General features: G+C 36.8%; 2 protein-coding genes across 14 annotated transcripts in view; both read left to right on the plus strand.

The window, feature by feature from the left end:
• Positions 1-25,982, plus strand: part of LOC141110752 (uncharacterized) — a 263,647-nt gene that overhangs the window by 43,203 nt on the left and 194,462 nt on the right. The gene's annotated exons all lie outside the window — the stretch shown is intronic.
• LOC141111444 (uncharacterized) lies at positions 2,322-7,996 on the plus strand. Its single transcript, XM_073603742.1, has 4 exons — positions 2,322-2,758; positions 4,841-5,035; positions 7,555-7,749; positions 7,938-7,996. Exons 1-4 carry the CDS (start codon positions 2,551-2,553, stop codon positions 7,994-7,996), a joined length of 657 nt encoding a protein of 218 aa, XP_073459843.1. The 5' UTR covers positions 2,322-2,550.

Here is a 25,982-nt window from a genome sequence, read left to right on the forward strand (position 1 = left end):
AGCGAGTAGAGGTAGAGCAGGAGCGATGCTGACTAACAGTCGGCAACACTCTGCTCGGGGAGGAGTGAGAACCGAGCCATCGGCGGTGCTCGGTGGCTCGGGATATCAGTGCAGAGATGCTGGGGGACAGCTGCAGCATCAGTCTGATGCTTCATTCACCTAGGTAAGTATGATTAGCAAAAATATGTATGAATAAGTAGGAATAACAAAACAAAAAAAAACATACTTCTCTTTTAAGCTTTAGTTATTTAGGTTGTTTAGGTCTGAGAAACCAGAAACCTAGAGATTCAAGGTGACTTTGAGATACTATACATTGAAGGTAGAAGGAACTCAGATGTTTGTGCATTGGTCTGTAATATGAATGCATGACAATGGAATGGTGATGGGATATAGTATAAGTAAACTGTTATATTCATAAAAGATCCTTTTGCAAATGAATAATCATGGAAGAAAAAGCAAGGTGATTTTGTGCTTAATATAAGTTCAAATCTTTCTTTTTTAAATCAGATCTCTTTGGCTTGAAAGATGGAAACATACAGTTGGGTGGAGCCAACTTACAGACAGGGGGGCTGTTGGGTCAACAAAAGGGAAATATAGAGCTTGGCAATAGTGGGAAAATACAGTCATTGGAAATCAAAGGAACACATGAAAGTAAGGGAGGATCTGAGCAATCATCTGAAGAGAACAAAGAAGATGGAAAATGTGAGTTCCCAATTTTGGAACCATATATTCTAAATACTAATACTTCTTAATTTACAATATATCAGAAGGGAGTTGGGATTTTTTTTTTTCTATATTTTTTTTATTAACCTCTCACCCTGGCTTTGGGTTATTGTAAGTACAGAATAATGATTACAATAATGACAGTCACAATTATTTCTGCTTCAGCTTCCCAAACTAACCTTGAAGGTGGTGAGATGGCAGGCAGGTTTCGCTTGAAGGTCTAGCTGTTAGCTAACCAGTGTCTATGACGCAAAGTAACAAATCATTGTCTGTAGTTTTGCAAATGTACACTTATTGGGCACTTTGAATAACTTTTTTCTTTGTAAATAATCAAATAGATTTGAAAGGTGGCAAAATAAGACTGGGCAACTTACAACTAGGAGGCTTGTTTAAAAAGCAAATTTAAAAAGCTTTTAGATGTGTTTCTTAGCGAACAAGATATAAAGGGATTTTGAAAATGGTAGTGACATAACGCAATTACGCACACACAGACGCACACTCAGGTTGAAATAAATAGATTTGTGTCTTTATTTAATTTTACCAACTATGTAACAAAGTAACTACGCAAAATGGGAAAACAGAGACTGCAAATGAAGGTAAGAGAAGAGGGCTGATTTATAAAAACTGGAGCATGCAAAATCTGGTGCAGATGTGCATGGTTGCCAATCAGCTTCAAATTTAGGCTTCTTCAACTGAGCTATTGGTTTCTATGCAGAGCTACACCAGATTTTTCACTCTCCAGTTTTGGTAAATCAACATAATAGTGTTAATACAGGCATACCCCACTTTTAATTACACAATGGGGTTTATTTACTGAAGCTGGCAAGTGCAAAATCAGGCTCACTTCTGCATAGAAACCAATGAGCTTCCAGGTTTTATTACCAAAGCTTAATTGAACAAGCCGAGGTTAGAAGCTCATTGATTTCTTTGCAGAAGTGAGCTTGATTTTGCACTTTCCAGCTTTAGTAAATAAACCCCATTGTGTACTTAAAAGTGGGGTATGCCTTTATTAATTATTACACTAATGGCAACTCTGCTGACTTTCGTTATCCAATCATATGCAAGCAAAATTGTTTTGTTTTTTTTTACTTGCGCATGATTGAGTATTCTTTGCAAAGAGAAGTTTCACCGCTTTCACTAAGCTCTGGGGAAAATTCTTTTGTGGAGTGCAACTTCCCATGTACAGTCTATTTGCTGATAGTACATGAACCATTAGGACTCTGCAGATTATTGGAAAACATGAAATTAAAGGAATAACTAGGCAATCGACTAAGGAGGAAAAGGAGGATGGAAACATTCTAAATCTCTCTTTCCAGTGGTAGATTTCCTCTCACTTCTTGTTGTTTTTTGCCACCTATGTCCCTACAATGCATAATAGATGTAAACACATTTATAACTTATTTTCTGAAAACAAATGAAATTAGAGTACATGGAAGCTAAGAAAGGTGACAAATATTAGTCATCACTTTTATGTGTAGTTTACAGTACCTGCTGAATGTCAACATTTTCAGGACCTATGTCAATTGGCATTAGTTTGCATTAGACAGGTTTTGCATCTCCATTTGGAAACGCAAATTCACTTGAAGCAGCTCAAATTCCAGTTTGAAGGAACTCAACTGCAGGTCAAATGCACCTGTCAATGAATTCTCAGTGATCTCAGAACCATTTCAAATTGATATCAGACTGATACCATTGACACAAAAGCCCAAGGTTGTCAAGATAGGTTCTTTTGGTTTGGGGTGCCTAACAATTATTGGTGTTTTTATGACTTAGTTGTAGGGATTCTTTGTTTAATTTGTGCTAAGTATCATGTGTGATATTGCATAAATGCCTGTGTTCTTCCTTAAAACAGATCATATAGATTTGAAAGGTGATACACAGTTGGGTGATGTCAATATACCACTGGGAGATTTGCTTGGTCAACTAAATGGGAAAAAAGAAATAAGTACTGATGATTTAAAAAAGTTATTTCAGCTCAATGAAACTGCAATTAAAGGTGGATTGGGAAAAACATTTAATGTAGATGGAGGAAAATGTAAGTAGTATTTCTAATTTCAGCAATTAAAAAGCTAAGTTAAGTGAGAATTTAAATTGGGAATAAGTGCCACTCTTTTACACAATGGATTACATGAGCAGCCAGAATACATCATATCTAGTCACCTGGTCACTTACAGCAATGCAGACAGAATTAAAACCTATTGTTGTAGTAGAGTGGGGAAGGTTGGAACCCTTGTCAAATTATTATTACAGATTTCCCTTACTTCCTGTCTGGTAGAATTTCTAGACATAAAGCAAGGGGAAATTTCTATAACAGCATCCTGGAAAGAAGTAAACCCCAAAAGGGGTTTAAAACCCTTCCTTATTTATTTGACATAGTGGACTAAAAGTTCATAGTACATAAAAACCAATTGCATACCATGTAAAATACATTTGGCTATTAACAGACTTCCACCATTTTAGGAACTGCTGCTATACAGTCACACAATAAGTTTCTCTGACTTGGTGGCCTGATATGGCTAGTCAATTTAATAGATCACAGGAAGTTCAAGGGTGACAAAAGATGAGTGTATGGAGTCACATTTTAGATGGGGATGATTTGATTAGACATCAGACTAGGAAAATAGAGTTTGGCAATTATGAAGATACAAGAGTAGTTTAAATCATGGGAAAAAATCACTATGATTCTGGATTTGTGAAATGATATGACAAAAAGTAAGATGGAAAACAGAAATTGTAGCTATTTTATGTTAATATGTAATATTTACATTGCTAAAGCTAAAAAATAAGGTAGTGGTATTTTTTTATTGATATAGATTATAGATCAATTGCAAGGTAAGGCTAAAAAAAGCTTTTTGCAAAGGGAATTGATGGTAAACAATTGATTAATTTGTTAATTTCCTAACACAGATCAAATTGGCCTGAAAAGTGGTATTTTACAACTAGGTGATACCAACCTACAGTTAGGAGGTTTATCTGGTAATCAAAATGGGAAAATAAACTTTGGTAATAGTGGGGAGACAAGGACATTTGAAATCAAAGGACAGCATGAATTTAAGGGAGGATTTGGAAAATCATCTGAGGAAATTGGGGTTGATTTACTAGAACTAGAGAGTCCAAAATCTGGTGCAGCTGTGCATGGTATACTATCAGCTTCTAACTACAGCTTGTTTAATTAAACTCAGAGTGGCTCCGCTTTCTCTCCCTCTCTCACTTGCGTACACACTCATCTTCCACTCCATACAGCTGGCTGCCGACACTGACACTGGCCAGAATCCTTTACAGGTCTGACTTCAGTAGTATATGGACTTTTGCTCCTTAAGAAATACCTTGGACTGTTGGAAATCTTTTAATTATTACCTCACTAGTTGCCTACCTAGCGCTCCATTTTTACCTTATCCAAAAGGTCACTTTACTGTATGTAAATTTTAGTTTGCACTAATGAATTCTGTAAGGAACTGACTTTTTAAAACAAAAACTAAAGCCGGCCATACATGAACCAAAATTCGGCCGGTTCAGCAGAGAAGGGGTACAAACAGCCTATATTTTTTACATGTGATTACTGCCAGCAGCCATTAGCAGTAAACATTGTGTTCTGCCATCCGGGAAGGCTCCCTGCGGGAAGATCGACTTGGGTTCAACCAGCCTGTATTTTTTACGTGTGATTACTGCCAGCGGTCATAGCCACTATTGTGTTCTACCGCACCGGCAGAACACATTAGCTCTGCGAGAGACATTCCCTTATCAACACTGACTGTGTTGATGGAGGAATTGAGCAATTTTTTTTTCTTCCACAGGTGGAGGAAGGAAAGAAAATCAAATCATCTATGGGCTGCCTAAATTAAGATTTAGTTATTCAGGTTGTTTAGGTCTGAGAAACCAGAAACCTAGAGATTCAAGGTGACTTTGAGATACTATACATTGAAGGTAGAAGGAAGTCAGATGTTTGTGCATCGGTCTGTAATATGAATGCATGACAATGGACATGAATGGTGATGGGATATAGTATAAGTAAACTGTTATATTCATAAAAGATCCTTTTGCAAATGAATAATCATGGAAGAAAAAGCAAGGTGATTTTGTGCTTAATATAAGTTCAAATCTTTCTTTTTTAAATCAGATCTCTTTGGCTTGAAAGATGGAAACATACAGTTGGGTGGAGCCAACTTACAGACAGGGGGGCTGTTGGGTCAACAAAAGGGAAATATAGAGCTCGGCAATAGTGGGAAAATACAGTCATTGGAAATCAAAGGAACACATGAAAGTAAGGGAGGATCTGAGCAATCATCTGAAAAGAACAAAGAAGATGGAAAATGTGAGTTCCCAATTTTGGAACCATATATTCTAAATACTAATACTTCTTAATTTACAATATATCAGAAGGGAGTTGGGATTTTTTTTTTTCTATATTTTTTTTATTAACCTCTCACCCTGGCTTTGGGTTATTGTAAGTACAGAATAATGATTACCATAATGACAGTCACAATTATTTCTGCTTCAGCTTCCCAAACTAACCTTGAAGGTGGTGAGATGGCAGGCAGGTTTCGCTTGAAGGTCTAGCTGTTAGCTAACCAGTGTCTGTAGTTTTGCAAATGTACACTTATTGGGCACTTTGAATAACTTTTTTCTTTGTAAATAATCAAATAGATTTGAAAGGTGGCAAAATAAGACTGGGCAACTTACAACTAGGAGGCTTGTTTAAAAAGCAAATTCAAAAAGCTTTTAGATGTGTTTCTTAGCGAACAAGATATAAAGGGATTTTGAAAATGGTAGTGACATAACGCAATTGCGCACACACAGACGCACACTCAGGTTGAAATAAATAGATTTGTGTCTTTATTTAATTTTACCAACTATGTAACAAAGTAACTACGCAAAATGGGAAAACAGAGACTGGAAATGAAGGGAAGAGAAGAGGGCTGATTTATGAAAACTGGAGCATGCAAAATCTGGTGCAGATGTGCATGGTAGCCAATCAGCTTCTAATTTAGGCTTCTTCAACTGAGCTATTGGTTTCTATGCAGAGCTACACCAGATTTTTCACTCTCCAGTTTTGGTAAATCAACATAATAGTGTTAATACAGGCATACCCCACTTTTAATTACACAATGCGGTTTATTTACTGAAGCTGGCAAGTGCAAAATCAGGCTCACTTCTGCATAGAAACCAATGAGCTTCCAGGTTTTATTACCAAAGCTTAATTGAACAAGCCGAGGTTAGAAGCTCATTGGTTTCTATGCAGAAGTGAGCTTGATTTTGCACTTGCCAGCTTTAGTAAATAAACCCCATTGTGTACTTAAAAGTGGGGTATGCCTTTAATAAATATTACACTAATGGCAACTCTGCTGACTTTCGTTATCCAATCATATGCAAGCAAAATTGTTTTTTTTTCTTTTTTACTTGTGCATGATTGAGTATTCTTTGCAAAGAGAAGTTTCACCGCTTTCACTAAGCTCTGGGGAAAATTCTTTTGTGGAGTGCAACTTCCCATGTACAGTCTATTTGCTGATAGTACATGAACCATTAGGACTCTGTAGATTATTGGAAAACATGAAATTAAAGGAATAACTAGGCAATCGACTAAGGAGGAAAAGGAGGATGGAAACATTCTAAATCTCTCTTTCCAGTCGTAGATTTCCTCTCACTTCTTGTTGTTTTTTTGCCACCTATGTCCCTACAATGCATAATAGATGTAAACACATTTATAACTTATTTTATGAAAACAAATGAAATTAGAGTACATGGAAGCTAAGAAAGGTGACAAATATTAGTCATCGCTTTTATGTGTAGTTTACAGTACCTGCTGAATGTCAACATTTTCAGGACCTATGTCAATTGGCATTAGTTTGCATTAGACAGGTTTTGCATCTCCATTTGGAAATGCAAATTCACTTGAAGCAGCTCAAATTCCAGTTTGAATTAACTCAACTGCAGGTCAAATGCACCTGTCAATGAATTCTCAGTGATCTCAGAACCATTTCAAATTGATATCAGACTGATACCATTGACACAAAAGCCCAAGGTTGTCAAGATAGGTTCTTTTGGTTTGGGGTGCCTAACAATTATTGGTGTTTTTATGACTTAGTTGTAGGGATTCTTTGTTTAATTTGTGCTAAGTATCATGTGTGATATTGCATAAATTTTAGTTTGCACTAATGAATTCTGTAAGGAACTGACTTTTTAAAACAAAAACTAAAGCCGGCCATACATGAACCAAAATTCGGCCGGTTCAGCAGAGAAGGGGTGCAAACAGCCTATATTTTTTACATGTGATTACTGCCAGCAGCCACTAGCAGTAAACATTGTGTTCTGCCATCCGGGAAGGCTCCCTGCAGGAAGATCGACTTGGGTACAACCAGCCTATATTTTTTACGTGTGATTACTGCCAGCGGTCATAGCCACTATTGTGTTCTACCGCACCGGCAGAACACATTAGCTCTGCGAGAGACATTCCCTTATCAACACTGACTGTGTTGATGGAGGAATTGAGCAATTTTTTTTTCTTCCACAGGTGGAGGAAGGAAAGAAAATCAAATCATCTATGGGCTGCCTAAATTAAGATTTAGTTATTCAGGTTGTTTAGGTCTGAGAAACCAGAAACCTAGAGATTCATGGTGACTTTGAGATACTATACATTGAAGGTAGAAGGAACTCAGATGTTTGTGCCTCGGTCTGTAATATGAATGCATGACAATGGACATGAATGGTGATGGGATATAGCATAAGTAAACTGTTATATTCATAAAAGATCCTTTTGCAAATGAATAATCATGGAAGAAAAAGCAAGGTGATTTTGTGCTTAATATAAGTTCAAATCTTTCTTTTTTAAATCAGATCTCTTTGGCTTGAAAGATGGAAACATACAGTTGGGTGGAGCCAACTTACAGACAGGGGGGCTGTTGGGTCAACAAAAGGGAAATATAGAGCTCGGCAATAGTGGGAAAATACAGTCATTGGAAATCAAAGGAACACATGAAAGTAAGGGAGGATCTGAGCAATCATCTGAAGAGAACAAAGAAGATGGAAAATGTGAGTTCCCAATTTTGGAACCATATATTCTAAATACTAATACTTCTTAATTTACAATATATCAGAAGGGAGTTGGGATTTTTTTTTTTTTCTATATTTTTTTTATTAACCTCTCACCCTGGCTTTGGGTTATTGTAAGTACAGAATAATGATTACAATAATGACAGTCACAATTATTTCTGCTTCAGCTTCCCAAACTAACCTTGAAGGTGGTGAGATGACAGGCAGGTTTCGCTTGAAGGTCTAGCTGTTAGCTAACCAGTGTCTATGACGCAAAGTAACAAATCATTGTCTGTAGTTTTGCAAATGTACACTTATTGGGCACTTTGAATAACTTTTTTCTTTGTAAATAATCAAATAGATTGGAAAGGTGGCAAAATAAGACTGGGCAACTTACAACTAGGAGGCTTGTTTAAAAAGCAAATTCAAAAAGCTTTTAGATGTGTTTCTTAGCGAACAAGATATAAAGGGATTTTGAAAATGGTAGTGACATAACGCAATTGCGCACACACAGACGCACACTCAGGTTGAAATAAATAGATCTGTGTCTTTATTTAATTTTACCAACTATGTAACAAAGTAACTACGCAAAATGGGAAAACAGAGACTGGAAATGAAGGGAAGAGAAGAGGGCTGATTTATAAAAACTGGAGCATGCAAAATCTGGTGCAGATGTGCATGGTAGCCAATCAGCTTCAAATTTAGGCTTCTTCAACTGAGCTATTGGTTTCTATGCAGAGCTACACCAGATTTTTCACTCTCCAGTTTTGGTAAATTAACATAATAGTGTTAATACAGGCATACCCCACTTTTAATTACACAATGCGGTTTATTTACTGAAGCTGGCAAGTGCAATATCAGGCTCACTTCTGCATAGAAACCAATGAGCTTCCAGGTTTTATTACCAAAGCTTAATTGAACAAGCCGAGGTTAGAAGCTCATTGGTTGCTATGCAGAAGTGAGCTTGATTTTGCACTTTCCAGCTTTAGTAAATATACCCCATTGTGTACTTAAAAGTGGGGTATGCCTTTAATAATTATAACACTAATGGCAACTCTGCTGACTTTCGTTATCCAATCATATGCAAGCAAAATTGTTTTGTTTTTTTTTTACTTGCGCATGATTGAGTATTCTTTGCAAAGAGAAGTTTCACCGCTTTCACTAAGCTCTGGGGAAAATTCTTTTGTGGAGTGCAACTTCCCATGTACAGTCTATTTGCTGATAGTACATGAACCATTAGGACTCTGCAGATTATTGGAAAACATGAAATTAAAGGAATAACTAGGCAATCGACTAAGGAGGAAAAGGAGGATGGAAACATTCTAAATCTCTCTTTCCAGTGGTAGATTTCCTCTCACTTCTTGTTGTTTTTTTGCCACCTATGTCCCTACAATGCATAATAGATGTAAACACATTTATAACTTATTTTCTGAAAACAAATGAAATTAGAGTACATGGAAGCTAAGAAAGGTGACAAATATTAGTCATCACTTTTATGTGTAGTTTACAGTACCTGCTGAATGTCAACATTTTCAGGACCTATGTCAATTGGCATTAGTTTGCATTAGACAGGTTTTGCATCTCCATTTGGAAACGCAAATTCACTTGAAGCAGCTCAAATTCCAGTTTGAAGGAACTCAACTGCAGGTCAAATGCACCTGTCAATGAATTCTCAGTGATCTCAGAACCATTTCAAATTGATATCAGACTGATACCATTGACACAAAAGCCCAAGGTTGTCAAGATAGGTTCTTTTGGTTTGGGGTGCCTAACAATTATTGGTGTTTTTATGACTTAGTTGTAGGGATTCTTTGTTTAATTTGTGCTAAGTATCATGTGTGATATTACATAAATGCCTGTGTTCTTCCTTAAAACAGATCATATAGATTTGAAAGGTGATACACAGTTGGGTGATGTCAATATACCACTGGGAGATTTGCTTGGTCATCTAAATGGGAAAAAAGAAATAAGTACTGATGATTTAAAAAAGTTATTTCAGCTCAATGAAACTGCAATTAAAGGTGGATTGGGAAAAACATTTAATGTAGATGGAGGAAAATGTAAGTAGTATTTCTAATTTCAGCAATTAAAAAGCTAAGTTAAGTGAGAATTTAAATTGGGAATAAGTGCCACTCTTTTACACAATGGATTACATGAGCAGCCAGAATACATCATATCTAGTCACCTGGTCACTTACAGCAATGCAGACAGAATTAAAACCTATTGTTGTAGTAGAGTGGGGAAGGTTGGAACCCTTGTCAAATTATTATTACAGATTTCCCTTACTTCCTGTCTGGTAGAATTTCTAGACATAAAGCAAGGGGAAATTTCTATAACAGCATCCTGGAAAGAAGTAAACCCCAAAAGGGGTTTAAAACCCTTCCTTATTTATTTGACATAGTGGACTAAAAGTTCATAGTACATAAAAACCAATTGCATACCATGTAAAATACATTTGGCTATTAACAGACTTCCACCATTTTAGGAACTGCTGCTATACAGTCACACAATAAGTTTCTCTGACTTGGTGGCCTGATATGGCTAGTCAATTTAATAGATCACAGGAAGCTCAAGGGTGACAAAAGATGAGTGTATGGAGTCACATTTTAGATGGGGATGATTTGATTAGACATCAGACTAGGAAAATAGAGTTTGGCAATTATGAAGATACAAGAGTAGTTTAAATCATGGGAAAAAATCACTATGATTCTGGATTTGTGAAATGATATGACAAAAAGTAAGATGGAAAACAGAAATTGTAGCTATTTTATGTTAATATGTAATATTTACATTGCTAAAGCTAAAAAATAAGGTAGTGGTATTTTTTTATTGATATAGATTATAGATCAATTGCAAGGTAAGGCTAAAAAAAGCTTTTTGCAAAGGGAATTGATGGTAAACAATTGATTCATTTGTTAATTTCCTAACACAGATCAAATTGGCCTGAAAAGTGGCATTTTACAACTAGGTGATACCAACCTACAGTTAGGAGGTTTATCTGGTAATCAAAATGGGAAAATAAACTTTGGTAATAGTGGGGAGACAAGGACATTTGAAATCAAAGGACAGCATGAATTTAAGGGAGGATTTGGAAAATCATCTGAGGAAATTGGGGTTGATTTTCTAGAACTAGAGAGTCCAAAATCTGGTGCAGCTGTGCATGGTATACTATCAGCTTCTAACTACAGCTTGTTTAATTAAGCTCAGAGTGGCTCCGCTTTCTCTCCCTCTCTCACTTGCGTACCTACTCATCTTCCACTCCATACAGCTGGCTGCCGACACTGACACTGGCCAGAATCCTTTACAGGTCTGACTTCAGTAGTATATGGAATTTGCTCCTTAAGAAATACCTTGGACTGTTGGAAATCTTTTAATTATTACCTCACTAGTTGCCTACCTAGCGCTCCATTTTTACCTTATCCAAAAGGTCACTTTATAGTATGTAAATTTTAGTTTGCACTAATGAATTCTGTAAGGAACTGACTTTTTAAAACAAAAACTAAAGCCGGCCATACATGAACCAAAATTTGGCCGGTTCAGCAGAGAAGGGGTACAAACAGCCTATATTTTTTACATGTGATTACTGCCAGAAGCCACTAGCAGTAAACATTGTGTTCTGCCATCCGGGAAGGCTCCCTGCGGGAAGATCGACTTGGGTACAACCAGCCTGTATTTTTTACGTGTGATTACTGCCAGCGGTCATAGCCACTATTGTGTTCTACCGCACCGGCAGAACACATTAGCTCTGTGAGAGACATTCCCTTATCAACACTGACTGTGTTGATGGAGGAATTGAGCAATTTTTTTTTCTTCCACAGGTGGAGGAAGGAAAGAAAATCAAATCATCTATGGGCTGCCTAAATTAAGATTTAGTTATTCAGGTTGTTTAGGTCTGAGAAACCAGAAACCTAGAGATTCAAGGTGACTTTCAGATACTATACATTGAAGGTAGAAGGAACTCAGATGTTTGTGCATCGGTCTGTAATATGAATGCATGACAATGGACATGAATGGTGATGGGATATAGTATAAGTAAACTGTTACATTCATAAAAGATCCTTTTGCAAATGAATAATCATGGAAGAAAAAGCAAGGTGATTTTGTGCTTAATATAAGTTCAAATCTTTCTTTTTTAAATCAGATCTCTTTGGCTTGAAAGATGGAAACATACAGTTGGGTGGAGCCAGCTTACAGACAGGGGGGCTGTTGGGTCAACAAAAGGGAAATATAGAGCTTGGCAATAGTGGGAAAATACAGTCATTGGAAATCAAAGGAACACATGAAAGTAAGGGAGGATCTGAGCAATCATCTGAAGAGAACAAAGAAGATGGAAAATGTGAGTTCCCAATTTTGGAACCATATATTCCAAATACTAATACTTCTTAATTTACAATATATCAGAAGGGAGTTGGGATTTTTTTTTTTTCTATATTTTTTTTATTAACCTCTCACCCTGGCTTTGGGTTATTGTAAGTACAGAATAATGATTACAATAATGACAGTCACAATTATTTCTGCTTCAGCTTCCCAAACTAACCTTGAAGGTGGTGAGATGGCAGGCAGGTTTCGCTTGAAGGTCTAGCTGTTAGCTAACCAGTGTCTATGACGCAAAGTAACAAATCATTGTCTGTAGTTTTGCAAATGTACACTTATTGGGCACTTTGAATAACTTTTTTCTTTGTAAATAATCAAATAGATTTGAAAGGTGGCAAAATAAGACTGGGCAACTTACAACTAGGAGGCTTGTTTAAAAAGCAAATTCAAAAAGCTTTTAGATGTGTTTCTTAGCGAACAAGATATAAAGGGATTTTGAAAATGGTAGTGACATAACGCAATTGCGCACACACAGACGCACACTCAGGTTGAAATAAATAGATTTGTGTCTTTATTTAATTTTACCAACTATGTAACAAAGTAACTACGCAAAATGGGAAAACAGAGACTGGAAATGAAGGGAAGAGAAGAGGGCTGATTTATAAAAACTGGAGCATGCAAAATCTGGTGCAGATGTGCATGGTAGCCAATCAGCTTCAAATTTAGGCTTCTTCAACTGAGCTATTGGTTTCTATGCAGAGCTACACCAGATTTTTCACTCTCCAGTTTTGGTAAATCAACATAATAGTGTTAATACAGGCATACCCCACTTTTAATTACACAATGGGGTTTATTTACTGAAGCTGGCAAGTGCAAAATCAGGCTCACTTCTGCATAGAAACCAATGAGCTTCCAGGTTTTATTACCAAAGCTTAATTGAACAAGCCGAGGTTAGAAGCTCATTGGTTGCTATGCAGAAGTGAGCTTGATTTTGCACTTTCCAGCTTTAGTAAATATACCCCATTGTGTACTTAAAAGTGGGGTATGCCTTTAATAATTATAACACTAATGGCAACTCTGCTGACTTTCGTTATCCAATCATATGCAAGCAAAATTGTTTTGTTTTTTTTTTACTTGCGCATGATTGAGTATTCTTTGCAAAGAGAAGTTTCACCGCTTTCACTAAGCTCTGGGGAAAATTCTTTTGTGGAGTGCAACTTCCCATGTACAGTCTATTTGCTGATAGTACATGAACCATTAGGACTCTGCAGATTATTGGAAAACATGAAATTAAAGGAATAACTAGGCAATCGACTAAGGAGGAAAAGGAGGATGGAAACATTCTAAATCTCTCTTTCCAGTGGTAGATTTCCTCTCACTTCTTGTTGTTTTTTTGCCACCTATGTCCCTACAATGCATAATAGATGTAAACACATTTATAACTTATTTTCTGAAAACAAATGAAATTAGAGTACATGGAAGCTAAGAAAGGTGACAAATATTAGTCATCACTTTTATGTGTAGTTTACAGTACCTGCTGAATGTCAACATTTTCAGGACCTATGTCAATTGGCATTAGTTTGCATTAGACAGGTTTTGCATCTCCATTTGGAAACGCAAATTCACTTGAAGCAGCTCAAATTCCAGTTTGAAGGAACTCAACTGCAGGTCAAATGCACCTGTCAATGAATTCTCAGTGATCTCAGAACCATTTCAAATTGATATCAGACTGATACCATTGACACAAAAGCCCAAGGTTGTCAAGATAGGTTCTTTTGGTTTGGGGTGCCTAACAATTATTGGTGTTTTTATGACTTAGTTGTAGGGATTCTTTGTTTAATTTGTGCTAAGTATCATGTGTGATATTACATAAATGCCTGTGTTCTTCCTTAAAACAGATCATATAGATTTGAAAGGTGATACACAGTTGGGTGATGTCAATATATCACTGGGAGATTTGCTTGGTCATCTAAATGGGAAAAAAGAAATAAGTACTGATGATTTAAAAAAGTTATTTCAGCTCAATGAAACTGCAATTAAAGGTGGATTGGGAAAAACATTTAATGTAGATGGAGGAAAATGTAAGTAGTATTTCTAATTTCAGCAATTAAAAAGCTAAGTTAAGTGAGAATTTAAATTGGGAATAAGTGCCACTCTTTTACACAATGGATTACATGAGCAGCCAGAATACATCATATCTAGTCACCTGGTCACTTACAGCAATGCAGACAGAATTAAAACCTATTGTTGTAGTAGAGTGGGGAAGGTTGGAACCCTTGTCAAATTATTATTACAGATTTCCCTTACTTCCTGTCTGGTAGAATTTCTAGACATAAAGCAAGGGGAAATTTCTATAACAGCATCCTGGAAAGAAGTAAACCCCAAAAGGGGTTTAAAACCCTTCCTTATTTATTTGACATAGTGGACTAAAAGTTCATAGTACATAAAAACCAATTGCATACCATGTAAAATACATTTGGCTATTAACAGACTTCCACCATTTTAGGAACTGCTGCTATACAGTCACACAATAAGTTTCTCTGACTTGGTGGCCTGATATGGCTAGTCAATTTAATAGATCACAGGAAGCTCAAGGGTGACAAAAGATGAGTGTATGGAGTCACATTTTAGATGGGGATGATTTGATTAGACATCAGACTAGGAAAATAGAGTTTGGCAATTATGAAGATACAAGAGTAGTTTAAATCATGGGGAAAAAATCACTATGATTCTGGATTTGTGAAATGATATGACAAAAAGTAAGATGGAAAACAGAAATTGTAGCTATTTTATGTTAATATGTAATATTTACATTGCTAAAGCTAAAAAATAAGGTAGTGGTATTTTTTTATTGATATAGATTATAGATCAATTGCAAGGTAAGGCTAAAAAAAGCTTTTTGCAAAGGGAATTGATGGTAAACAATTGATTCATTTGTTAATTTCCTAACACAGATCAAATTGGCCTGAAAAGTGGCATTTTACAACTAGGTGATACCAACCTACAGTTAGGAGGTTTATCTGGTAATCAAAATGGGAAAATAAACTTTGGTAATAGTGGGGAGACAAGGACATTTGAAATCAAAGGACAGCATGAATTTAAGGGAGGATTTGGAAAATCATCTGAGGAAATTGGGGTTGATTTTCTAGAACTAGAGAGTCCAAAATCTGGTGCAGCTGTGCATGGTATACTATCAGCTTCTAACTACAGCTTGTTTAATTAAGCTCAGAGTGGCTCCGCTTTCTCTCCCTCTCTCACTTGCGTACCTACTCATCTTCCACTCCATACAGCTGGCTGCCGACACTGACACTGGCCAGAATCCTTTACAGGTCTGACTTCAGTAGTATATGGAATTTGCTCCTTAAGAAATACCTTGGACTGTTGGAAATCTTTTAATTATTACCTCACTAGTTGCCTACCTAGCGCTCCATTTTTACCTTATCCAAAAGGTCACTTTATAGTATGTAAATTTTAGTTTGCACTAATGAATTCTGTAAGGAACTGACTTTTTAAAACAAAAACTAAAGCCGGCCATACATGAACCAAAATTTGGCCGGTTCAGCAGAGAAGGGGTACAAACAGCCTATATTTTTTACTTGTGATTACTGCCAGAAGCCACTAGCAGTAAACATTGTGTTCTGCCATCCGGGAAGGCTCCCTGCGGGAAGATCGACTTTTGTACAACCAGCCTGTATTTTTTACGTGTTATTACTGCCAGCGGTCATAGCCACTATTGTGTTCTACCGCACCGGCAGAACACATTAGCTCTGTGAGAGACATTCCCTTATCAACACTGACTGTGTTGATGGAGGAATTGAGCAATTTTTTTTTCTTCCACAGGTGGAGGAAGGAAAGAAAATCAAATCATCTATGGGCTGCCTAAATTAAGATTTAGTTATTCAGGTTGTTTAGGTCTGAGAAACCAGAAACCTAGAGATTCAAGGTGACTTTGAGATACTATACATTGAAGGTAGAAGGAACTCAGATGTTTGTGCATCGGTCTGTAATATGAATGCATGACAATGGACATGAATGGTGATGGGATATAGTATAAGTAAACTGTTACATTCATAAAAGATCCTTTTGCAAATGAATAATCATGGAAGAAAAAGCAAGGTGATTTTGTGCTTAATATAAGTTCAAATCTTTCTTTTTTAAATCAGATCTCTTTGGCTTGAAAGATGGAAACATACAGTTGGGTGGAGCCAGCTTACAGACAGGGGGGCTGTTGGGTCAACAAAAGGGAAATATAGAGCTTGGCAATAGTGGGAAAATACAGTCATTGGAAATCAAAGGAACACATGAAAGTAAGGGAGGATCTGAGCAATCATCTGAAGAGAACAAAGAAGATGGAAAATGTGAGTTCCCAATTTTGGAACCATATATTCTAAATACTAATACTTCTTAATTTACAATATATCAGAAGGGAGTTGGGATTTTTTTTTTTCTATATTTTTTTTATTAACCTCTCACCCTGGCTTTGGGTTATTGTAAGTACAGAATAATGATTACAATAATGACAGTCACAATTATTTCTGCTTCAGCTTCCCAAACTAACCTTGAAGGTGGTGAGATGGCAGGCAGGTTTCGCTTGAAGGTCTAGCTGTTAGCTAACCAGTGTCTATGACGCAAAGTAACAAATCATTGTCTGTAGTTTTGCAAATGTACACTTATTGGGCACTTTGAATAACTTTTTTCTTTGTAAATAATCAAATAGATTTGAAAGGTGGCAAAATAAGACTGGGCAACTTACAACTAGGAGGCTTGTTTAAAAAGCAAATTCAAAAAGCTTTTAGATGTGTTTCTTAGCGAACAAGATATAAAGGGATTTTGAAAATGGTAGTGACATAACGCAATTGCGCACACACAGACGCACACTCAGGTTGAAATAAATAGATTTGTGTCTTTATTTAATTTTACCAACTATGTAACAAAGTAACTACGCAAAATGGGAAAACAGAGACTGGAAATGAAGGGAAGAGAAGAGGGCTGATTTATAAAAACTGGAGCACGAAAAATCTGGTGCAGATGTGCATGGTAGCCAATCAGCTTCAAATTTAGGCTTCTTCAACTGAGCTATTGGTTTCTATGCAGAGCTACACCAGATTTTTCACTCTCCAGTTTTGGTAAATCAACATAATAGTGTTAATACAGGCATACCCCACTTTTAATTACACAATGGGGTTTATTTACTGAAGCTGGCAAGTGCAAAATCAGGCTCACTTCTGCATAGAAACCAATGAGCTTCCAGGTTTTATTACCAAAGCTTAATTGAACAAGCCGAGGTTAGAAGCTCATTGGTTGCTATGCAGAAGTGAGCTTGATTTTGCACTTTCCAGCTTTAGTAAATAAACCCCATTGTGTACTTAAAAGTGGGGTATGCCTTTAATAATTATTACACTAATGGCAACTCTGCTGACTTTCGTTATCCAATCATATGCAAGCAAAATTGTTTTGTTTTTTTTTTACTTGCGCATGATTGAGTATTCTTTGCAAAGAGAAGTTTCACCGCTTTCACTAAGCTCTGGGGAAAATTCTTTTGTGGAGTGCAACTTCCCATGTACAGTCTATTTGCTGATAGTACATGAACCATTAGGACTCTGCAGATTATTGGAAAACATGAAATTAAAGGAATAACTAGGCAATCGACTAAGGAGGAAAAGGAGGATGGAAACATTCTAAATCTCTCTTTCCAGTGGTAGATTTCCTCTCTCTTCTTGTTGTTTTTTTGCCACCTATGTCCCTACAATGCATAATAGATGTAAACACATTTATAACTTATTTTCTGAAAACAAATGAAATTAGAGTACATGGAAGCTAAGAAAGGTGACAAATATTAGTCATCACTTTTATGTGTAGTTTACAGTACCTGCTGAATGTCAACATTTTCAGGACCTATGTCAATTGGCATTAGTTTGCATTAGACAGGTTTTGCATTTTCAGGATCTATGCCAATTGGCGTTAGTTTGCATTAGACAGGTTTTGCATCTCCATATGGAAACGCAAAATCACTTGAAGCAGCTCAAATTCCAGTTTGAAGGAACTCAACTGCAGGTCAAATGCACCTGTCAATGAATACTCATTGATCTCAGAACCATTTCAAATTGATATCAGACTGATACCATTGACACAAAAGCCCAAGGTTGTCAACATAGGTTCTTTTGGTTTGGTGTTCCTAACAATTATTGGTGTTTTTATGACTTAGTTGTAGGGATTCTTTGTTTAATTTGTGCTAAGTATCATGTGTGATATTGCATAAATGCCTGTGTTCTTCCTTAAAACAGATCATATAGATTTGAAAGGTGATACACAGTTGGGTGATGTCAATATACCACTGGGAGATTTGCTTGGTCATCTAAATGGGAAAAAAGAAATAAGTACTGATGATTTAACTAAGTTATTTCAGCTCAATGAAACTGCAATTAAAGGTGGATTGGGAAAAACATTTAATGTAGATGGAGGAAAATGTAAGTAGTATTTCTAATTTCAGCAATTAAAAAGCTAAGTTAAGTGAGAATTTAAATTGGAAATAGGTGCCACTCTTTTACACAATGGATTACATGAGCAGCCAGAATACATCATATCTAGTTACCTGGTCACTTACAGCAATGCAGACAGAATTAAAACCTATTGTTGATAGTACAGTGGGGAAGGTTGGAACCCTTGTCAGATTATTATTGCAGATTTCCCTTACTTCCTGTCTGGTAGAATTTCTAGACATAAAGCAAGGGGAAATTTCTATAACAGCATCCTGGAAAGAAGTAAACCCCAAAAGGGGTGTAAAACCCTTCCTTATTTATTTGACATAGTGGACTAAAAGATCATAGTACATAAAAACCAATTGCATACCATGTAAAATACATTTGGCTATTAACAGACCTCCACCATTTTGGTAACTGCTGCTATACAGTCACACAATAAGTTTCTCTGACTTGGTAGCCTGATATGGCTAGTCAATTTAATAGATCACAGGAAGCTCAAGGGTGACAAAAGATGAGTGTATGGAGTCACATTTTAGATGGGGATGATTTGATTAGACATCAGACTAGGAAAATAGAGTTTTGCAATTATGAAGATACAAGAGTAGTTTAAATCATGGGAAAAAAATGACTATGATTCTGGATTTGTGAAATGATATGACAAAAAGTAAGATGGAAAACAGAAATTGTAGCTATTTTATGTTAATATATAATATTTATATTGCTAAAGCTAAAAAATAGGGTAGTGGTATGTTTTTATTGATATCGATTATAGATCAATTGCATGGTAAGGCTAAAAAAAGCTTTTTGCAAAGGGTGACAGTAAACAATTTATTCATTTGTTAATTTCCTAACACAGATCAAATTGGCCTGAAAAGTGGCAAATTACAACTAGGTGATACCAACCTACAGTTAGGAGGTTTAGCTTCTAACTACAGCTTGTTTAATTAAGCTCAGAGTGGCTCCGCTTTCTCTCTCTCTCTCACTTGCATACACACTCATCTTCCACTCCATACAGCTGGCTGCCGACACTGACACTGGCCAGAATCCTTTACAGGTCTGATTTCAGTAGTATATGGACTTTTGCTCCTTAAGAAATACCTTGGACTGTTGGAAATCTATTAATCATTACCTCACTAGTTGCCTACCTAGCGCTCCATTTTTACCTTATCCAAAACGTCACTTTACTGTATGTAAATTGTAAATTGCACTAATGAGTTCTGTAAGGAACTGACTTTTTAAAACAAAAACTAAAGCCGGCCATACATTAACCAAAATTTGGCCAGTTCAGCAGAGAAGGGGTACAAACAGCCTATATTTTTTACATGTGATTACTCCCAGCAGCCACTAACAGTAAACATTGTGTTCTGCCATCCGGGAATGCTCCCTGCGGGAAGATTGACTTGGGTACAACCAGCCTGTATTTTTTACGTTTGATTACTGCCAGCGGACATAGCCACTATTGTGTTCTACACCACCGGCAGAACACATTAGCTCTGCAAGATACATTCCCTTATCAACACTGACTGTGTTGATGGAGGAATTGAGCAATTTTTTTTTCTTCCACAGGTGGAGGAAGGAAAGAAAATAAAATCATCTATGGTCAGCCTAAATTAAGATTTAGTTATTTAGGTTGTTTAGGTCTGAGAAACCAGAAACCTAGAGATTCAAGGTGACTTTCAGATACTATACATTGAAGGTAGAAGGAACTCAGATGTTTGTGCATCGGTCTGTAATATGAATTAATGACAATGGACATGAATGGTGATGGGATATAGTATAATTAAACTGTTACTTTCATAAAAGATCCTTTTGTAAATGAATAATCATGGAAGAAAAAGCAAGGTGATTTTGTGCTTAATATAAGTTCAAATCTTTCTTTTTTAAATCAGATCTCTTTGGCTTGAAAGATGGAAACATACAGTTGGGTGGAGCCAACTTACAGACAGGGGGGCTGTTGGGTCAACAAAAGGGAAATATAGAGCTTGGCAATAGTGGGAAAATACAGTCATTGGAAATCAAAGGACCACATGAAATTAAGGGAGGATCTGAGCAATCATCTGAAGAGAATAAAGAAGATGGAAAATGTGAGTTCCCAATTTTGGAACCATATATTCTAAATACTAATACTTCTTAATTTACAGTATATCAGAAGGGAGTTGGGATTTTTTCTATAATTTTTTTGTTAACTTCTCACCCTGGCTTTGGGTTATTGTAAGTACAGAATAATGATTACAATAATGGCAGTCACAATTATTTCTGCTTCAGCTTCCCAAACTAACCTTGAAGGTGGTGAGATGGCAGGCAGGTTTCGCTTGAAGGTCTAGCTGTTAGCTAACCAGTGTCTATGATGCAAAGTAACAAATCATTGTCTGTAGTTTTGCAAATGTACATTTATTGGGCACTTTGAATAACTTTTTTCTTGGTAAATAGTCAAATAGATTTGAAAGGTGGCAAAATAAGACTGGGCAATGCCAACTTACAACTAGGAGGCTTGTTTAAAAAGCAAATTCCATAAGCTTTTAGATGTGTTTCTTAGCGAACAAGATGTAAAGGGATTTTGAAAATGGTAATGACATAACGCAATTGCGCACACACACACACACACACACACACACACACACACAGACGCACACTCAGGTTGAAATAAATAGATTTGTGTCTTTATTTAATTTTACCAACTATGTAACGAAGTAACTACGCAAAATGGGAATACAGAGACTGGAAATGAAGGGAAGAGAAGAGGGCTGATTTATAAAAACTGGAGCGTGCAAAATCTGGTGCAGATGTGCATGGTAGCCAATTAGCTTCAAATTTAGGCTTCTTCAACTGAGCTATTGGTTTCTATGCAGATCTACACCAGATTTTTCACTCTCCAGTTTTAGTAAATCAACAAAATAGTGTTAATATTAATTATTACACTAATGGCAAATTTGCTGACTTTCGTTATCCAATCATATGCAAGCAAAATTGTTTTGTTTTTTTTTACTTGCACATGATTGAGTATTCTTTGCAAAGAGAAATTTCACCCCATTCACTAAGCTCTGGGGAAAATTCTTTTGTGGAGTGCAACTTCCCATGTACAGTCTATTTGCTGTTAGTACATGACCATTAGGACTCTGCAGATTATTGGAAAACATGAAATTAAAGAAATAACTGGGAAATCGACTATGGAGGAAAAGGAGGTTGGACATTTTCTAAATTTCCCTTTCTAGTGGTAGATTTCCTCTCACTTCTTGTTGTTTTTTTGCCACCTATGTCCCTACAATGCATAACAGATGTAAACACATTTACAACTTATTTTCCTAAAACAAATGAAATGAGAGAACATGGAAGATACAGTATGTGTAGTTTACAGTACCTGCTGAATGTCAACATTTTCAGGACTTATGTCAGTTGGCATTAGTTTGCATTAGACAGGTTTTGCATCTCCATATACACGTGTATGGAAACGCAAAATCACTTGAAGCAGCTCAAATTCCAGTTTAAAGGAACTCAACTGCAGGTTAAATGCACCAGTCAATGAATTCTCAGTGATTTCAGAACCATTTCAAACTGATATCAGACTGATAATATTAACACTAGAGCCCAACGGTTGTCAACATAGACTCTTTTGGTTTGGGGTTCCTAACAATTATTGGTGTTTTTAATACTTAGTAATAGGGATTCTTTGCTTAATTTGTGCTAATTATCATGTGTGATATTGCATATATGCCTGTGTTCTTCCTTAAAACAGATCATATAGATCTGAAAGGTGATACACAGTTGGGTGATGTCAATATAACACTGGGAGATTTGCTTGGTCATCTAAATGGGAACAAAGAAATAAGTACTGATGATTTAACAAAGTTATTTCAGCTCAATGAAACTGCAGGTGGATTGGGAAAAACATTTAATGTAGAAGGAGGAAAATGTAAGTAGTATTTCTAATTTCAGCAATTAAAAAGCTAAGTTAAGTGAGAATTTCAATTGGGAATAGGTGCCACTCTTTTACATGATGGATTACATGAGCAGCCAGAATACATCATATCTAGTCACCTGGTCACTTACAGCACTGCAGACAGAACTAAAACCTATTGTTGTTAGTAGAGTGGGGAAGGTTGGAACCCTTGTCAGATTATTATTGCAGATTTCCCTTACTTCCTGTCTATACATTTGGCTATTAACAAACCTCTACTATTTTGGGAATGCTGCTATTCAGTCACACATTAGGTTTCTCTGACTTGGTGGCCTGATATGGCTAGTCAATTTAAGAGATCACATGAAGCTTAAGGGTGACAAAAGATGAATGTATGGAGTCACATTTTAGATGGGGGTGATTTGATTAGACATCAGATTAGGAAAATAGAGTCTGGCAGTTGTGAAGATACAAGAGTAGTTTAAATCATGGGAAAAAAGGGACTCTGATTCTGGATTTGTGAAATGATATGAAAAAAATAGTAAGATGGAAAACATAAATTGTAGCTATTTTATGTTAATATGTAATATTTACATTGCTAAAGCTAAAAAATAAGGTAGTGGAATATTTTTATTGTTATAGATTATAGATCAATTGCAAGGTAAAGCTAAGAAAAGCTCTTTGCAAAGGGCATTGACGGTAAACAATTGATTCATTTGTTAATTTCCTAACACAGATCAAATCGGCCTGAAAAATGGCAAATTACAACTAGGTGATACCAATCTGCAGTTAGGAGGTTTATTTGGTAATAAAAATGGGAAAATAAACTTTGGTAATAGTGGGGAGACAAGGACATTTGAAATCAAAGGACAACCTGAAATTAAGGGAGGATTTGGGAAAACTTCTGAGGAAACTGAGGAATCTAAAGGTGGAGGTAAGCGTAAGTTAATAAAACATTTTTTTTTTACTAACTTGTAGTGTCATATCTTCTAATTTAAAGTAACTTAAATAAGGTGGGGAGACAAGGAGTTCTGAATCAATAACTTGTTAAATTCTTAAAACAGAGGTAATTGACTTGAAAGATGACAAAAATTAGGAGATAAAAACCTAAACCTTGGAGGTTTTTTGATCGTAGAGTTTGGTGAGGAGACAAGAACTTTTGAAAAACACTAGACAGCATGAATTAATGAATTAAGGGTAGATTTGTAAAATTATTGAGGAAGATAAAGTAGGAGGAAAGAGTAGGTTAATCATAAATGTGCAACTAATTTGTCTAAAAGACTAAATAGAGTTGTTTAATTGTGGGGAGACTAATGCCGTGTACACACAAGCGGAATGTCCGACAGAAAAGGTCAGACGGGAGCATTTCATCGTATATTTTGATCGTGTGTATGCCCCATCTGACTTTTTACGTCGAAAATTCTGACAGACCTGGAAAGAGAACATGTTCTAAATTTCCGATGTACCAAAAGCAATGCATGCTCTGAAACAAGTATAAGACGGAAGCTATTGGCTACTGGCTATTGAACTTCCGTTTTCTGGTCCCGTCGTAAGTGTTGTACATCACCGCATTCTGGATGGTCGGAATTTGGTGTGACCATGTGTATGCAAGACAGCTTGAGTGGAATTCTGTTGGAACTCCATCAGTAAAACTTTCAGAGTTAATTCTGATGGGAAAACCGGTCGTGTGTACAGGGCATAAGACTCTAAAATAAATAGAAAACATGATACTAAGGGAGAATTTACAAAAATTGAGGAATGATTAAGATGAAAAGCTTAAAGTGACACTAAACAATATTCCTATTCTTAAAAATTTATGAGAGTGGATTGGATAGGAATAAAAGCTTAAAGTGACACTAAACAATATTCTTATTCTTCAAAATAATCTACACATATCCACTGCTAAATGGCTCTGTAATCTATTTATGGTGAAATTATTTCTTAGTATGTTTTTCTGCCTACCATTGTTTGACATTTAAACTTTCATTTAATAATCTTTATTAGACAAGGGTATCATTGTATATCTACATGCCTACAGTATAAGCCTTGACATCCTGTCCCAGGTTTTTTTTTTTCATAACCGCTGGTCCGTGTTAGTCCAGTCTTCTATAACAGACCATTTCATTATTTGCTGATTAGGGATGAGCCTGATGTTCGAGTCAAACATAAGTTCCACTCGAACATCGGGTGTTCGCCTGTTCGCCGAATAGCGAGTAATTTGGGGTGTTCACGGCAAATTCAAAAGCCGCAGAACACCCTTTAAAAGTCTATGGGAGAAATCAAAAGTGCTGCCCCAGGGGACATGTATCAATGCAAAAAAAGTTTTAAAAACGTCCGTTTTTTCGGGAGCAGTGATTTTAATAATGCTTAAAGTGAAACAATAAATGTGAAATATTCCTTTAAATTTTTTACCTGGGGGGTGATTATAGTATGCCTGTAAAGTGGCGCATGTTTCCCGTGTTTAGAACAGTCCGAAAGCAAAATGACATTTTTAAAGGAAATAAAGTCATTTAAAACTACTCGCGCCTATAATGAATTGTCGGTCCCGGGAATACAGATAAAAGAATTCATTGAAAAAAATGGCACGGGATCCCCCCAGTCCATTACCAGTCCCTTTGGGTCTCGTATGAATATTAAGGGGAACCTTGAACCAGAGGGGGAGCAGGGCCACCCGTTTACGTAACCTGGTGGCCCTGCCCCCCTCTGACGCCCCGGAAAAGCCATAGGGATGTCCCCGTGCGTCAGTGGGGGGCAGGGTCACCCGTGATAGTCACGGTGTGGCCCTGCCCTCAGTTATAAAAGAACTGTCAAATCAAAGACGTGTCATATGTCGGGAGCCTCCCATGGAGGTGGGTCGGTCGCATTTTTTTTCTTTTTTTGTCCATCTGCGGAGCAAGAGAAGAAGAAGAAGACTTCATGGGACATTTTTATTCTTTTATTTTAGGGATCCCCCCAGTCCATTACCAGTTCCTTTGGGTCTGGTATGAATATTAAGGGGAACCCCAAACCAAAATTTAAAAAAAAAATGCGTGGTGGTCTCCCAATTTCCATACCAGGCCCTTCATGGCTACATCCTTATGGCTTTTCTGGGACATCAGAGGGGGCGGGGCCACCCGTTTACATAACCAGGTGGCCCCGCCCCCTCTGACACCCCAGGAAAGCCATAGGGATGTCCCCGTGCGTCAGTGAGGGGCAGGGTCACCCGGGAACATCACGGTGTGGCCCTGCCCTCAGTTATAAAAAAACTGTCAAATCGAAGACACGTCATACAGCGGGAGCCTCCCATGGAGGCGGGTCAGTCATGTTTTTTTCTTTTTTAGTCCATCAGCGGAGCAAGAGAAGAAGAAGAAGACTTCATGGGACATTTTTATTTATTTATTTTCTAATAAAGGACTTGTCCCAAGCTGTGTCTTGTCATTTTTACCATTTTGACACTTTTTTTGTGAAATGGTAGGGGTATATTTGTACCCCATTACCATTTCACACAGGGGGAGGCCGGGATCTGGGGGTCCCTTTGTTAAAGGGGGCTTGCAGATTCCGAT

This window comes from Aquarana catesbeiana, linkage group LG10 (assembly GCF_042186555.1).
Source record: "Aquarana catesbeiana isolate 2022-GZ linkage group LG10, ASM4218655v1, whole genome shotgun sequence".
NCBI classification, from domain to species: domain Eukaryota; kingdom Metazoa; phylum Chordata; class Amphibia; order Anura; family Ranidae; genus Aquarana; species Aquarana catesbeiana.

Coding starts and splice junctions, on each gene's coding strand:
- LOC141111444 (XM_073603742.1), top strand. CDS start 2,551: ATGCCTGTGTTCTTCCTTAAAACAGATCATATAGATTTGAAAGGTGAT. Junction 5,036..7,554: donor GAACAAAGAAGATGGAAAAT/GTGAGTTCCCAA, acceptor TTTTTAAATCAG/ATCTCTTTGGCTTGAAAGAT. Junction 7,750..7,937: donor GAACAAAGAAGATGGAAAAT/GTGAGTTCCCAA, acceptor TTTCTGCTTCAG/CTTCCCAAACTAACCTTGAA.